Here is a 16,664-nt window from a genome sequence, read left to right as displayed (position 1 = left end):
CTAGGCTAGGCTGGCTCACCCCTGAGTCCCAGGGATCCACTTGTCTCCACCTCGCCAGCACTGGGATTGTAAGTGTGGCCCACCATGTGCAGCTTTTCAAAGTTAGGTTCTGGGACTCAAACCCAGGTCCTCATGCTTTCACAGCAAGGACTTTACAAACTGAGCCACCCCGCCCCTCAGCCCAGAACTTGGGGGTTCTTATACCTTCGGCCTCCTACAACTCCTACCAAAAAGGTATTATATAACGGATATTTCCAAAATGATGAAAATATTCTATAAGCAAAGTGGCCCGGTGTGGCTGCCACCAGTCACACATGAATACAGACTGAGGGTGTAGTAAGCAACCCAGGAATTCACTTCAGTAAATTTAAATGTCAGTTTAAAGAGCCTCAGGTGGCCTGTGACTGCCAAGGCACACTTTGCTTTGTGGCTGGGACACTGGGCTCACATGGGATGTAGGTGGGAATGTTCCAGAGTTGCTCCTGAAGATGTCCCATTTCCCAAAGCTACATGCCAATTTGATGGATCCCTGTTAAGATGCATGAATTTTCCCAGAACTAGAAGAAGCCACCCTAGTACCCGGGTAGAATCTGCTGGCACACAGATGCATGCGACACCAGCCCTGGCCAGCACGGTCAATTGACTTTTGATAATGGTGTCAAAAATGTCTCCAAGAGTGAAGCAATCTCCTCCTAGATAGAGAGGAACAGTGGCTGGCCACATGCCGAGCGGTGGCCCCCACACATAAATAAAAATAAAATAAATCTAAATAAGTTTAAATGAACTGTCCCCGGCGCTGAGTGTGATGGCGTGGGGGTGGCCCACAGCCACCCTGCAGCTGACAGCCCTTCTTGGATTGCTCTGTGGAAAGAGCAATCCAAGAAGCAGTGTCTGTCACTGAGCAGGGCTGCTGACTTCCAGGCCCACTGGGCTTTGAGATCACCAGGAAACACATATGTAGCGTGCTTGTGTGGACTGACTGCGAACATAGTCCTTGGGCTCTGGCCAGGGACTCCCAGTGCCTGGTGAGGAGTGAGAGTGGAGAACATCCTGACACCGGTCACAGGGCTTTGTTACCGGGTTGGGGACTGTGCTGCCGTTGTCCTCCCCTCCTGTCTCCTTACAGCGGTGGGGAGAGCTATAACTTAAGACAGCTAGACAGGCCCCGCCCGTGTGTCCTTGCTTTTCCCACACACTTGACAAGGACAGCTGAGGTGAGGTACGGTGCTGAGAGCCACGGGGCGCCAGTATCAAGGACAAGTCCCAGGTCTGGAGAAATGCAATGTTTACCTGTCAGAACCTTTGGCTCAGAAGCCCAGGGAGGCCAGTTCAGTGCCCAGATGGGCAGCGAGCAGCAGCCTCACAGCTGGCTAGCGCCCAGGTGTGATACCTATCTGGCCAGGGCCAGGCACTGTGTGTCCCTGGGGGACCTACCTGGTGGTGAGTGAGGCTGAGTCCCATCTTCCAGACTGCTGCCTTGGGGAGCAGATGGTTAAACACAGAAAGATGGATGGGCAGCCTGCCTAGAGATCCCTCCTTGCAGCCCCCTCCCTGGCTGTTATCTCTCCAACAGCTGCAGTACCTCTGGGTCCCACCTCTTGTGGTCCCAGCAAGCCCCAGCCTGAGGTTGTCCTGGACAGTCCCTGGGTCTGGGGACAGAGCCAGAAAAGATGTGGCAGCCACCCACTCCTAGAGCAGCAGGGTCTGGAGAAACAGACACTCGTGTGACAAGGACACATGATGGGCCAGCCAAGACTGCTGTCCTCAAAAGGACAGCTCCTGACTCAGCCAAGATGTGACTCTCACCAGATGGAGGTGAAAGATGGAGACAGAGTCGCAGGTCACCCTGGCACTGGGTGCCCTGCAGGTCTCTCCGGCTGGCAAGCCTTGAGTGTCCTTGTCCCTGCTCCAGCTTCTCCCTGGAGAATGTGAGGATGAGGTGGGCTGGAGTAACCTGTCTTCTCTGACTCATGCAATGGGGGCTCAGAGGCAGTGAGGCTCCAAATGGACTGTACAGGCTTGGGGTGCATGAGGCCTAGGGGGTGGGGCTCTGGCCGGAGAGAAGCAACAGCCCAGTATTGGGAGGTTGGGATTGTCAAGCCCTCCCTGGCCCTCCCCAGCAGCCACCAACCCAACCACACCTCCTATAGTCATCCCTGCTCCTGGCTTCTGTGGCTCATAGATGCTCTACCCCAACCATGACCATGGCCTCAGGGGTTGGCCCTCATCAGCCAGGGGCAGCAGGCATATCTTCTCACTTGAGCACCCGCTGGCCCACCCACTTCTCATCCTGCTGTTGCCCTCTCCTCCTTGGCTGGAAACACACGAGTTCTAGAGGCTTTTCTCAGCCCAATTGCTATTCTCGTCCTCACCTCTTCCTGCCCGCCAAGGCCAGGAGCTGGCCAGAGACAAAGAGGATGTCGAGGAACTGGGAGCCGAGATCCCTGAGGGACAGTGCACGGAGCCCAGCCTCCCAGGCACCAACAGTTGTCTGGATAGGGCCCAGCCTGGGGTTAGAGGCTCAGACCCAGGCCTAGTGTCTACAGAGCACAGAAGGTCCCACCTCTCAGGGACAGCAGCCCCTGAGGCAGAGCCTAGTACCCAGGTTCTACAGGTGCCTTCATGCAGCCCTTGTTTGTGAGGTACTTTCTTGTAGGGGGGATTGGCCCTGCTGGGGCCCAAAGCTAAAGGACATTTTGCTAGTGGGGCCTGTGGGCACTGCACCTGGGGTCTATACGCTGTGTTAAAAGTACCAAAACTGAGTCCTCAGCTGGGGGTGGGGATGCATGCCTGTAGTCCCAGAAACTGGGAGATTGAGGCAAGGGGATCAGGAGTTCAAAGTCAGCCTAGGCTATACACAGGCATTTTGAGACACAAAACACCTATCTCACTCCACACCCAGCAAGCAACCTGTAAGCATTCAGTTCTCCGGAACACAGTGGACGCCTGCTGTCGCTGGTATAGTTCCCAGACAGGAACAGCAAGCGGAGAAGGATGCAAGTGCTCACCCCAGTGTAGGAGCATCAAGACTGGCATCTGAGCCTACGGCTTGAGAACAGGACCTCACCCTACACCCTGCCCAGAGTCTGTTGCCACCTGGCTGACACTACCTTGGTCCTCCCTGCCACCTACCCTACATTGTTGCTTGATGGGCTTCATGCAGGGCCAATGACAAGGGTCAGAATAGCCTCTATGGAAAACTTGAGACCTGCCATGTGACCTCTCAGTCTTCACTTCCCTGGGCTGACCCCTGCTACATCCCAGCTACTGATCTCAGGACAAGCTCAGCTCATAGAATGGAGTGCTTCAGTTTGGGGGCCTCTCCCTAGGGCTTCCTTGGGTCCTGGGCTGGTCACCAGGTGTCAAGCTAGCTCAGGGTTGCTAGGGCAGAGGGGTCTGCATTGCCCTGACTGGTCAGCAGATGTCTCCGAAGTCCTGGGACACTCTGAAAGCTCACTACCTAATAGATCTGGGAACAGGGTGAAGGCAGGACCTACAAGCCACAAGGGCCCACTGGAGAGGCCATCTGGCAGGTGCACTCACTAGACCACTGGCCACAGTACGCATGGAGACCTGGACCTGCCATCTTGTCACCTGGGAATGTGGCTTGTTACCTGGGGCACCCAATGAGGGGCAAAGAGGCAGGCAGGGAGGGGTAGGGACAGACAAGGGGGCAGAGCAGCTGTCTCCTCAGCTCCCACTGCCCCGCAATGGCCCTGCGGGGCCTCCTGTCTTGCTTGTGTGTCCTCAGAGGAATGGATAGAGCAGCAGCTAGTGGAGTTGACTTGTTGCTGTCCTATCCAGGGGTTGGGGGGATATAGCAAGGACAGCCTAGCTAGCAGACTCTGCCCCAGGTACAGAGAGGGTCACAGAATTGGGAAACAGTAATGACTCCATCAGCTGGACAGGAGTTACCCAGAGGGGCAATGCAGAGGAAAAGGGGCACTGTAGTATAAGGAGGGCCATAGCACCCCAAATCCTGTTAAGACCTTCAGAGCACTAGACAGCTAGGACTCACAGGTACCCGTGGTCCCAACTTCAGACTCTTGACCATTCCTAACTCACCTAGCCCCATCAGTTCTTCTGTCTTCCTAGGATGAGTGGCAGTCCTGGGCCCTGGACTATGTCATGGGAATTGCCCTGCAGGTGACTTGGCGCTGTGAGCTCTGCAAGGCACAGTGCTCAAACCTTTACTGGGAGCCTACTGTCCTGCCTGTGCATGTTCGATGCAGGCACTTCTCTCACTTGCAGATGGGGAGACTGAGGCTCAGAATGGCTTTGTGGTCCTCCAAGACCACAGAGTCAGGACTATCTCCAGCTTCAGGTTCCCCACCTCAGATGCTCAGCTGCCATATTTGCCTAGAAATGGGGCTGGGGTGGGTTGGGGCTGGGGCTGGGGTGGGTTGGGGCTGTTCTGTCACGATGCTCCAAAGACTCCAGAGCACAGCAGTCACTGATGGGTGGGACCCTTGGCTGGAAATGATGATGATGAGGGTGGAAAGCCGGGTGAGCCTCTAGGAGCCAGGGCTCCCTGGTAGACAGGCAAGCGGTCTGTGGCTGCCTCTTACAAGGGGTGTTACATAAAGGCTGGCAGAGAGTGAGCAGCAGCCATCACCCTTGTTCCTCCTGGGCTTTGGCCATGGAGAGCAGTAACCCCGACTTCACTAGTACCTGGGGAGCATGAGACCCTGAAGGCTCCATCACCGCCTCAATCCTCTTTAACCAGTACCACCCCCCCTGCCCCAGAGCTCAGAGCCCCTTTGAGTCTAGAACTGCAGAGAAGTCCTGTTTCTTTGCAGCTGCAGTGAGGAGCAGGAGTCACAGGCACCTGCTCCTCCCCTGGCAGCTCTCATGTGATCCCAGCCTCCCCACGTTGACCGGCGCTGAGGGTCTCGGGCAAGCCTTGCTCCGCACAATGTGCTCTTGGAAACATCTAGAGCCAAGACAGAGCACCTCCTTCGTCAGGAGCCATTCCAAGAGCTGATACTGCCTCTCCCATACACCGATGGACACTTAGACATCATATGGGCAACGGGGAGCAGTGTGTCCCTTCATATCAGCCGCAAAGCCAACTTCCTTTTAGGGCAATGGTTCTCAACCTTTCTAATGCTGCAACCTTTTTTATATACAGTTCCTCATGTTGTGGTGACCCCCCCAACCATAAAATCATTTCATTGCTACTTCATAACTGTAATTTTGCTACTGTTATGAATATCTGTTATACAGGACATTTGATATGTGATTCCCAAGGGGTTGCGACCCACAGGTTGAGAACCGCTGCTCTAGGGAGCCTGCACCAACCAGTGTTCTGAGAGCCCAGCTATGCTCAAAGGCCCCAGCTAGCCTCAGCCAGGGAAAGCCAGCCTGCTGACTCCCAGTTAGCCCCAGGACCCTGTCTGTACCCAGCATGGGTCTAAGCCAAGTTCTTGTCCATTCCTGCCATGGGGAGAGATGTCCAAAGAGCACCTCAATATTGTTCCAAATGTCGCCAATGCAATATTAACCTAGGAATTTATAAACAGCCCCTTTCTTCTTAAAGAGTGAGCTAAGCTGGAAATCTCAGACAGCCTGGGAGAGGGCTCGGCAGAAGGAGGCATAGAGTGTGAGGTCTGCCGGCAAGCGTCTGGCCAGCCTGTTGGGCTTCCCTACCCAGGAAGGGTATGCGATCCCCTCACCACTCTTGGCAGTAGTGCAGGCAGTAGGTGGTGGCAGGAGCCACCCTGACAAGGGAGCAGGGCCCCGTGTGTGGGTGCAATGCAGCATCCCTGCCCAAGGCACCTCAGGGCTGCTGGAACCAGCTGCCTGCTCCCATCACGCCTGCTATCGGCCTGTGAGGCTGACAACTGCTGGGGTACAGCAGACCTGTGCAGAGGTGCCCCTACGACGTCTGGTTCCGCTGACCAGGTGCAACTCCAGGAAACTTTGAAGTCAGCAGAAAACCCTACAGGGTCCCCAGCCTCCTCCCCGTAGAGCTCCAGACCCCCAGATTCCTAGCGCATCTCAGCAGTGTAGCCTCAGGGATGGGACAAGGCTGCGCGGGGTGGGGTGGGGTGGGGGGTGTTGCGCACTCACCGTGCAGCACGGCATGAGGGCACGGGGCAGATTTCTCTCTCCTCCAGGCTGGTCCTCAGTTCTCCACGCTCAGCTCTGCTATCTCCAGTGGGTTGGGTCCCCAAGTGGACTAGTCCCGCCTCCAACTAGCCGCTCAGAGCCAATGGCAAGCCGGACCCGACTGCCCCGCCTCCCGTGAAGGCTCTTCCTGGCGGGATGGCAGCAGCTACAGGCAAGTGTGGATCTGTGCAGCGGGCGCGTGAGGCACGCGACCTAGGGCTGAGGGGCTCGCTGCTGGGATGTACCCCAGAGACTTGCAAATAGTGACCCACAATGGCCTGGTGTGTGATGTTCGGGGACAGCTGTCCCCTCCAGCATGGTCCTCTGCAGCCTTCTTCTGGGCATCCAGCCCGACCTGGATGCAGCAGGAGACGCACTTACCTAACACCAGGGCTGTCTCTTCTGCGGCTGATTTGGGCAGGGGCTGCAGAAGGAGAAATTAGTCTAGAACAAACACCTAAGACCCCACTGACAGACTCCCTAACCCTTCTGTGGTCTTTCTCCTCCAGGGACAAAGCACAGAGGCGGTATGTGGCACATCTTCTGTATCTAGAGCAGTGGGCGCCAGCTTCTCCCAGCACCATTGCCCAACCTTTCCCTCCTCTCCCCTGTCCCTCTTTCTCCTCCCCTGTCCAGCTGTCCTTCCTCCCTGGTAGCTCCCAGGAGGCCTCTCTGGGGAGAAGCACCGTGCCTGCTCCGGAAGGGCTCCTCAGGGGTGGTTGTGAGGGTGGGGGGCAATTGTACAGACAGCGTTAGTGTCTCTCTACTGTACTTAGGATGTCAGCAAAACTGTCCCTGGCTCCGCACTTGTGGGTATCTGCCTCTGTGTGTTGGTATGTGGCAAGGACCAGCTTGCTTACACTTAGCTCTGTTCCTGGCATGAACTCCTGGGTAGTGAACCTCAGCATGCAGGGGAGAGTGGTCAGGGCCACAGGATTTGGGCAGCAGAGGTTGCTCAGAGTGGCAGTCTGGCAGGTCACCCTGCCCTGTACACTTCAAAGAGGAAACAGGAGGTCTTCGAGGCCACCTGCCGGCAGAATCTGGCTCTCTCTGTGCCTCCCTTTACCCACCTCATAAGGGTCAAGTGAAGTGACCTTTGTAAAGAGACGAGGGGAGTTTACGGTACATGAGTGCTCAGCAAACACACGAGGATGGGCTCCTCCTGGAAGGTGTCCTGTTGCCCAGAGCATAGATGTGGGCACTGACTCTCTCAGAGGTTCCCTGGCTTGTCCTGGCCACTGTGGGGCGGGGATTCAGGTAGGGAGCTTAGTATCCCATGTCTACTTGGGGGGCACCATGGCAGAAGGAGGCTGCTTTATGGACAGGCAGGACAAGAGGAGTATGTGTGAGATGTTCACTTTGTCCATCCTGGGTGCTCTTAGCTTCCTAGGGCGTCCTGAACGGAGCAGCTGGGGCTGGGGTTCCTAGCATTTACCAAGAGGACACTGCAGATCCCTGCCTGTCCTCTGTAAAGATGTGTTACACTGTTTATGCTGCATCTGTTTAACTATGTACAGATGTGTTGCATTTGTTTTACCCTGTCTGTGTAAGGCACCTGATTGGTCTAATAAAAAGCGGAATGGCCAGTAGCTAGGCCGTAGAAGGATAGGCAGGGCTGGAGGGCAGGAGAATAAGTAGGAGGAGGAATCTAGGCTCAGGAGGAGAGAGAAGAGAGAATGAGGGAGAGAGAGAGGGAGACACCCTGGGTCAGACAGACAGACACAGAGGAATCCAGGAGGTAGGACAAACAGAATGAAAAAAAGGTAAAAAGCCCCAAGGCAAAACATAGGTGAAGAGAAACAGGTTCAATTAAGTTATAAGAGCTAGCAAGTAACGAGCGTAGGCTAAGGCCGACCATTCATAACTAAGAATAAGTCTCCGTGTCTTTATTTGGGAGTTGGTTGGCAGCCCAAAGAGAAAGCCCGCTGTAGTCCTCTTTGTCTGACATCTATCTCTGCTTCCTCTCCCACCCCTTCCCTCCCCTCCATCCCTCTCTGATTTCCCACTTTCATCTCCCCCTACTTCTTCCTTTCCCTCCTCCTTGCTTATCTTCTCTACTTCCTTCCTTCCTCTCTTCACTACCTCCCTTCCCTTCCCTTCCCTTCCCTTCCCTTCCCTCCCCTCCCCTTCCCTTCCCTCCCCTCCCCTTCCCTTCCCTCCCCTCCCCTCTCCTCTCCTCTCCTCCATTCAGTATCGACTGGGCACCTAGCAAGCTTGTGTCCAGTAGTGACAGTATCAAGTCAGAGACACGGCTCCTGACCCCATGATCACTTGAACCGGCAGTTGTCCTTGGCAGACAGTGTGGCTGCCTTAGGGGAGGAGTGGTGATGATGTTGACGAAGGAAGCAACTGTGGTGATAGCAGTGATAATGATGGCGATGATGATGATGGTAGTGATGTGGATGATGGTGGTGATGATGGCAATGGTGGTGATGAAGAAGGCAATGATGATGGTGATGATGTTGATAGCGGTGGTGGTTGATCATGGTGATGTGCTGCTGCTGCTCAGGGTAACGACAGTGAGGATAGTGATGATGACCTTGATGTTAGCGGTGATGGTGACAGTGACGGGGTTGGGTAGTGGCAGTGATGATATGTAATAAATGGCTGCACTTTGTATGAGGCCACGTCCAGTTCCAGAGCTCTCCTGGATGCTCAGGACCTCCACATTTCTCACCACAGCGTCTGCGTGACACTGTTGCTCTCCTGCCTCTTGCTTGTGGCCAGAGCTAGTGCAGCCCTTATGTGAGAAAGGATCTCCCGTGTCGCTTTCCTTTCCCATTTTGGTGGGTCAGTTTATCTAACTTTACCCCCACTAAAGTGTAGCACCAATAGGATTTTGGAGCCTGTGAGAGCAAAGAGTCAATATTTGGGGTGGGGAATAGCTCTAATAGCCCCAGCTCTACTCCCGGGTGGCTGTCCTAGGCTGAGAAGTTGGCCCCCTTCCCCGTGCATATTCTAAGCAGCCCCCCTTCATATAATAGGCACTAATGAAGACGGCACCCTGCCAGGCCCTGCTGGTTCCCATCTGTCTGCTTGGCTCTCCTGCCTTTGGTGAAGCTGGGTCTACCTACCTCCCCACGGGAAGCTGCCAAACACCCTCACTCAGCGTCTCTTAGGCATCCCATGCAGCCAGCCTCTTCCAGACCATTAACTCTGCCTAGCCACCTGCCACCCTTGGTGGAGGGACTATACGCTTGTTTGGAGGGGCTGGGGCTGTCTCCACCTAAGAGCAGGTTCTCAGCAGGACCAAGGCTCTGAGCATGGCAGAAGCCTTAGCGGAGGCCCTGGCTCCATCACTACTGAGTATCAGTTGCATCAGTTACCCTGGCTGGGCCTCAGACTTTCTTCTCCTGTCCAGCTATGAGGCCAGGATGAGGTAGATTCCTAACTTGGCAGGGAATTCCTTTTGTTATACATTAATCATGAAGGACAAGGGTATAGTGAGGCATGCCTGTTATCCCAGCACTTTGGAGGCTGAGACAGGAGGATTGCCACAAGTTAGAGGCTATTCTGATCTACATGGAGAATTCAAGGCTAACTAGGGCTACATGGCAGGACTGTATTTGTTGCTATGCAGTGGCCTGTAAAGCTTTCATCAAGGACAAACCTAAATTCGAGGACAACGTGTGACTAATCTTCTCCTTGGCGTTCACAGGTCTATGGACTACCGTCTATGGACTACCGCAGGGCAATCTGATAGCCAGGAGGAAATGCCTTGGGGAAATATGTTCACAAGTAGCTCTGAGCCCTAATGACCTTCTAAGCTCTACATAAGGCCTGATGATCCCAGTAACCTGGTAACCCCATTGAGCTCTTTAATATTCGAATCGTAAAATAACGTTCTCTTTTCCACATAAAGGAACCCAGAGAGTCTGTGTATCTATGCATCATGGCTCTCCCCTCCCAGGAACTCCAAGCTTTAGCGTTTGCTGCACTGGCTGCAGCATATATTTTTTACAAAGGCAAATACAAGAGCTGAGCAATTAAGAACACTCGCTGCTCAGTCATGAGGATGAGAATCTGGAACCCAGCACCCATATTGGGTTCACAAACACCTGTAAGGGATCTGATGTCCTCTCCTGGTCCCTTTGGGTGCTGTACACACACACACACACACACACACACACACACACACACACACACACACACACACAAAAGCACACACACATATAAATCAAATCAAATCAATCTTCTTTTAAATTATTTTTTTTCAAGACAGGGTCTTACTATGTAGTTCTGACTGTCCTGGAACTTGCTCTGTAGAGCAGGCTGGTCTTTAACTCACAGAGATCCTCCTGCCTCTGCCTCCCCAAGTGCTGGGATTAAAGGCGTGCAACACTACATCCAGCTAAAATGAATTAAAAGAGAAAAAAGAAACAGGTAAAAAAAGAAATGGAGGCTGTACTTTAAAGCCCTCTCGTGAGCGCTTCCCTGGTGAGAACTGGTTTCCTACAAATTCATGGTGAAGGGAGGAAGAGCAAGGCTGACACGCTAACCTCTCCAAGGACTTTACCAGGAGAGAGCATCCTGGAGCACTGACCTCAGAGAAGGGTCCTGGAGCATTGACCACCAAGAAGGGTCCTGGAGCACTGACCACCAAGAAGGGTCCTGGAGCACTGACCACCAAGAAGGGTCCTGGAGCACTGACCTCAGAGAAGGGTCCTGGAGCACTGACCTCAGAGAAGGGTCCTGGAGCACTGACCTCAGAGAAGGGTCCTGGAGCACTGCCCACCAAGAAGGGTCCTGGAGCACTGACCACCAAGAAGGGTCCTGGAGCACTGACCACCAAGAAGGGTCCTGGAGCACTGACCTCAGAGAAGGGTTCTGGAGCACTGACCACCAAGAAGGGTCCTGGAGCACTGATCTCTGAGAAGGGTCCCAGAGCACTGACCACCAAGAAGGGTACTGGAGCACTGATCTCCAAGAAGGATCCTGGAGCACTGACCTACGAGAAGGGTCCTGGAACACTGACCACCAAGAAGGGTACTGGAGGGGTCCTGGAGCACTGACCACCAAGAAGGGTCCTGGAGCACTGTCTTCCAAGAAGGGTCCTGGAGCACTGACCACCAAGAAGGGTCCTGGAATACTGATCTCTGAGAAGGGTCCTGGAGCACTGACCACCGAGAAGGGTCCTGGAGCACTGACCACCAAGAAGGGTCCTGGAGCACTGATCTCTGAGAAGGGTCCTGGAGCACTGACCTCCGAGAAGAGTCCTGGAGCACTGACCACCGAGAAGGGTCCTGGAGCACTGACCACCGAGAAGGGTCCTGGAGCACTGATCTCTGAGCATGGTAGTGTTACATCTTCATCAGAGCAGCTGTGATGACCTACAGGAGACTCAAGATGCAGCCTGCAGACGCTCCCATAGAAGGAGGGGTGAGTAGGGATGGCCACAGACCCTCCCCTGAGATTCCAGCCACTCCTACCAGCACCTCCCTCTTAGCTGTATGAAATTCTGTCCCAGCTGCATGTGGTCCCAGCAGGCATTAGGATACAGAGTAGAAGTTAATGAAGGTGGGAGCCTCCATCTATGTCGCCATGGGGAAGTAATCGTCTACGCTGTGGTGGGCCTTTTCAGCGATGCAGCTGTTTGGGGGGTGGTCATCCACACTCCCAGAAATAACCCCAATAAGCTTATTGGTTCACAAGGCTGGATTTGGTGAATTCGTCTATCGATGCATTATCTGAGGTGAGTAGATGTTTGCTCATGACTCCCCAGGAGCAGTTCACACAACAGGGGACAGGTGCCAGCTCTCCCTTGTGAACATACATGCAAACGTCCTGATCAGAACATGAGCAGGATCGACCCATGCATCTGCCAGACAGATAACAGATGACAATCAAATGAGGGTTACCCAAGAACGTCAAGGCCAGTGTTCGGAGATGAATCAGTGTCATTTGGGCTGTGGTGAGACTCATTAGAGTGCCTACCTGGCATGAGCAAAGGCCTGGGTTTGATCCTCAGCACTGCAAAAAATTCAGTGCAGGGGCTGAAGAGATGGTTCAGCAGATGAGAGCATGTGCTGGTCATGCAGAAGGTCAGTTTGGTTCCCAGCAGCCACGTCAGGGGATCACAACTGCTTGTAACACCAGCTCCAGGGGATCTGATTTCCTTTTTGGGCCTCTGTGAGGAGCTGCATTCTCATGTGTACACCCCTGTCCCATACACATAATTAAAAATAATAAAAAGTATTTTAAAAAATCAATGTAGCTGGGTGGTGGTGGCATACACCTTTGATCTCAGCACTTGGGAAGCAGAGGCAGACAGATCTTTGAGTTCGAGGCCAGCCTGGTCTATATAGAGAAACCCTGTCTCAAAACAAAACAAAAAAACAAAAAAAAATCAATGTAAATCACCCTCTTAACAGACAAAGGGGAAATACTGTGTGATCATTTTAACAGTTAAAGGAAAGTACCAGTTGACAATATCCAATATGCATGCATGTTTGAAATGTTCTTGGAAAACTGGGAGTATGTGGAACTTACCAGCATGGTGAGAATATGCAAATAAGCAATATGCCCGCAGCTGGATCAGTTTTTTAAATATTTGTTTTTATTTTATATCTATATATGAGAGTTTGTTTGCAAGTGTGTATAATCGCTACACGCGTGCACGTACATGCAGTACTCACATATGCCAGAAGAGGGAGCCAGATACCCTGAAACTGGAGTGACAGGTACTTGTGAGCTGCCCTCTGGGTGTGAGGAACCAAATCCTGGTCCTTTGCAAAAGCAGCAAGTGATCTTAATGGCTGATGCCTGAATTGTGTTTAGTGGTGAAGGAAAAGCATTTTCTCTGTAAGACTGGGGATAAGACAGCGATGCCTATCTTTGTGGTTCTGTCCTAAAGACGGCCTTTGTGATGACGCTATAGGATAGAATGAAAGGCAGAGAGAGAGAGAACATGATTATTTGCAAATCTCAGATGTTTCCGAAAAGGTCCTGGAAGACGTCAGCGAATGCAGCAGATTGAATCAATTAGACAGAATCAAGTCCGTGCTAAACAACTGGAAAGCAAGAATGAAGAGATCGTGTGTACATGGCACGCAGAAACCACAAATACAAGATATGTGCCAAGACACTTGTATGGAAAGCCACAAAAGAGAAGCCACAGAAGCACAGAGCTACGGGGAGGGCTAGATCTCATTCCTAAGTCAGAAAACACCACTGTTGAAATGTCAGTTTGGGGCCTGCAGAGATTCTGTCAACAGAGAGCTTGTTATGCGGCATAAGGACCTGAGTTTGGATCCTCACCCACATAAGAAGCTAAGTGTGGTGACGCTGTAACCCAAGCACAGGGTAAGTGGACACAGAAGGATCCCTGAAGCTCATTGGCCAGCTAGTTTAGCCAAACCAGTGAGCTCCAGGGTTAAGAATAAGATGGAGGGTAATATAGTAAGAAACTCCTTGGGACAGGAGCCATTGTGGGTGGTCCACACCCCCAGCACCACACCCAGAGCCCAGAATGGAGTTGCTGAAATCAGGGAGCCCTGGGAATCTGGCTCCGGACTGAGCAAACCTGAGCCTGAGTCTGGTGTCTGTGATCAGGTTGAGCTGGCTGGGAAGATTCCAGAACTCATAGCCAGAACAGTCAGTGTCCATCAGTTGTATCATTTATTCATTTGACCTTATTCTCCACTGAGCACCTACCAGTCCCTCCCTTCATTGGATCCATGTTTCCTGGCTCCTCCTCCCATCCAGGGACAGCGTGACTGCTGCTTGCTGACTCTGAGCCCTCAGGAGCACACCTGCTCATGAGAGATGCAGAACCAAGCAGGTCAGGTTTGCTGTGGTGGTGTGTATGTGTGGTACCCAGACAAGTAAGAAGTGTTGAGAACAGATTCCTGCTGCCAGGAGCCACAGCACCACAGTCAACAGACAACACCCTGGGCAGGACAAAGGCAAGCAGCAAGGCGGAGGAGGTGTGACGTCAGGTGGGCAGGGGGCACAGGGCGTCTCTGTCTGCCATAAGAGGTGATGGCTTTGGCTTTGAAGGTTAGGGCAGAATATCTGCTGCTAAAGCCTGGCTCAGCTGTCCTGGCAAACTTCTGCCTCCTCTGCAGACCTGGTTTTGAGCTGCCAGGTGACCCTCTAGAGGTCATCCAGCTACAGAGGTGCCAGAAGGCAGGAGCCTAGCCACCCTGTGATGGAGTCAGGTCTGTCCTGCATCTGCCTCAATTTAAGCCATCCCAAGAGCAGCCTTGACACTCTATGTGAGCCCCACTAGGCTTAGGATAGACATGACTGCTGCTGCCTCTGGGTTTCACTAGCATCCTCATACCCAACAATGGCCTGGGGAGCAGAGGTCCTGTGTCCCCCCATCTGTCTATATCAACTCATTTATCATATGCTCCAGGGCTGTCAGCTGCTGTGATATTCACCTGTCACCCCTGGCACACAGATGGACACCCTACAGGGCCCTGCATCTGTGTCCTTAGGCAAAGAGGGTACAGCTGACCTCAGATTTATTTCACCTTTATCTCAGTGGCAAGCCTTCTGGGAAGGGACCACTCTGTTCCTTAGGGTCTGGGGTGAAATGCATGAAGAATAGGCAGCTCTTTCCCAATCTGCCTCCCCAAAGCGGCCTCATCCACTGGGTCCTCCACCCGTCCTTCCTGAGCCCATGCTGGCCTTTAGTCTAAGGGTCTCACATCTACCAGATTCCCTGTTGGAGCCTCTCCAGTTCTAAGGGTTCCATCTCAAGGAGGACTGGGGACATGGGATGGCTACAGTCGTGTCCTGGGGAGGAATACACCCTACAGAGGTAGTTCCTTTTGGCTGGGGCTACAAGCAGGGGTTTCTTTCCATTCTAAGAACATTCTCCAAAGTCCCCAGAGTGAGTAGCATATTACCTTTCAAATGGGGGAAACACCGCTTTATCTAGCGGTCAGGTCACCGTACTGGGTCTCACAGAGCATGGAAAAGACCGTCTTTACTTTGAATTAAAATATCAATATAAACAGCTCAGTTGGTAAAGTGTGTGCTGTGTTAGCCTAAGGACCTGAATCGGGTCCCCAGAGCCCATGTAAAGCCCAGGTGGGGTGATGCATGCTTGGAATTCCAGCGCTGAGGAGATGGAGGCAGGTGGATCCTAGGAACTTGCTGACCAACTAACCTAGCTTAGTCAGCAAGCCCCAGGGCCCAGTGAGAGGCTCTGTCTAAAAGCTGCAAATGACTACTAGAGACAACCCACGGCTGGCCTCTGGCCTCCATGCACATGCATGTATACCTACACTCACACCCTCATGGGCACATATACATATGCCCTTCCCTATCTACACACAAAAGGGAGGCGTTTTCTGAGGGTGTCTGTCAGAAAGATACATGGGTGGAATGTTCTTTTTCATACCAGATGTTTCCATCTGGCTGGAAAGTGTGTTGGTGACTTATTTCCCTGGCGTTCTTGGTAAGGTTTGAATGTTGTTCTTTACATTTTTATGTTATGTGTCTGGGTGTTACGTCTGTGTACTATGTGCGGGTAGTGCCTATAAGAGGCCATAAGAGGATGCCAGATCCCCTGGAACAGGCGGTTATGAGCCACCATGTGGGTCTCGGGAACTGAACCCAGGTCCTTGGGAGGAGCAGCCAGTGCTCTCAACTGCCGAGCCATCTCTCCAGGCCCAGGGCTTGAATGCTTTAAGGATGACAATGAAAGCAGTTTTGTTTGTTTTGTTTTAGTTCTTAAAGAACCATCATAAAACATACAGAAACAGTGTGCACTTGGGAAGCTTGGCTCCCTGCCTCTTTTCTCTTAACTGTAGGTGAAGCTGGCTGGCAGGCCAGGGTGGAGTCTGCAGAAACCGCTTGGCTGAGCACAATCTTGGAGAAGCCGAGGGAAAGCGATGGGATCTGGATAGGAGCCAGGGGTGCCCTGCTGGCACTGTGAAGGTTCTTTGGGGGCTCCTGAGAGGCAGAAGTAACCAGGATGCAACTACTTGGGGTGGCCCTGGAGCCAGGACGTACTGTGTCTGTTTAGTGGTAAAACAGCACCACCTTGTGGCCTTCACGAGTGACACCAGGCTGGAGAATTAGGGAGGCAGCAGCCACCTGGACTGTGAATGTTTTGTGGGGAATGCTGGGATGAGGGAGGGAGAAACAGCAGTTTAGACGAAGCCTTGTAGTGGATGCATCCAACATAAGGCCTCTGTGGACAGAGCTGAAGGGCCAGTGCCCCCAAGAGCAGCGAATGCTCTCCAGGAGCTGATGCTGACCCTCCAGTCACCTGGCCCATCTACCGCAGGAGGCAAAGCTCCCGTCGCCAGGCCCACTGGGGCTGACGGGCAGTTTTCTTGGGTTGGAAGCCACAGGGGCAGAAGGATGCAGGGCACATGCCCTCACTGTAGCTCTGGGGTCCTCCTTTTGCCCATGCGCCTCTGTCTGTTCCTGTCCTTACCATGTCCTTTGCATGTTCAACATACAACCTGGCCTCTTTCCCTTCTCCCCTGCTTTATGAGAGGGCAGAGCTGGGACATGGCAAGAGTTTGAGCAAGACTGGGGGTCCCCTGGCAGCTATGAGGGCAGGGTAGGTGGGCATAGGATGGCCGGCCACT

At 53.1% G+C, this 16,664-nt stretch overlaps 1 protein-coding gene across 1 annotated transcript in view; it reads right to left on the bottom strand.

Moving 5' to 3' along the window:
* Osbpl5 (oxysterol binding protein like 5) overlaps positions 1-6,172 on the bottom strand; it is a 72,732-nt gene extending 66,560 nt beyond the window's left edge. Inside the window, exon 1 of the mRNA XM_052762619.1 lies at positions 6,073-6,172. Coding sequence (XP_052618579.1) covers positions 6,073-6,087 — 15 coding nt within the window. The 5' untranslated portion in view covers positions 6,088-6,172. The remainder of the gene's footprint in view (positions 1-6,072) is intronic.
* Positions 6,173-16,664: the final 10,492 nt, after the last annotated feature.

Source organism: Peromyscus californicus, unplaced genomic scaffold, assembly GCF_007827085.1.
Source record: "Peromyscus californicus insignis strain IS unplaced genomic scaffold, ASM782708v3 Scaffold_4__1_contigs__length_199733344, whole genome shotgun sequence".
Lineage (NCBI taxonomy): Eukaryota > Metazoa > Chordata > Mammalia > Rodentia > Cricetidae > Peromyscus > Peromyscus californicus.
Note: the sequence above shows the minus strand (reverse complement) of the source record. Positions and strands in the feature narration are given on the sequence as shown.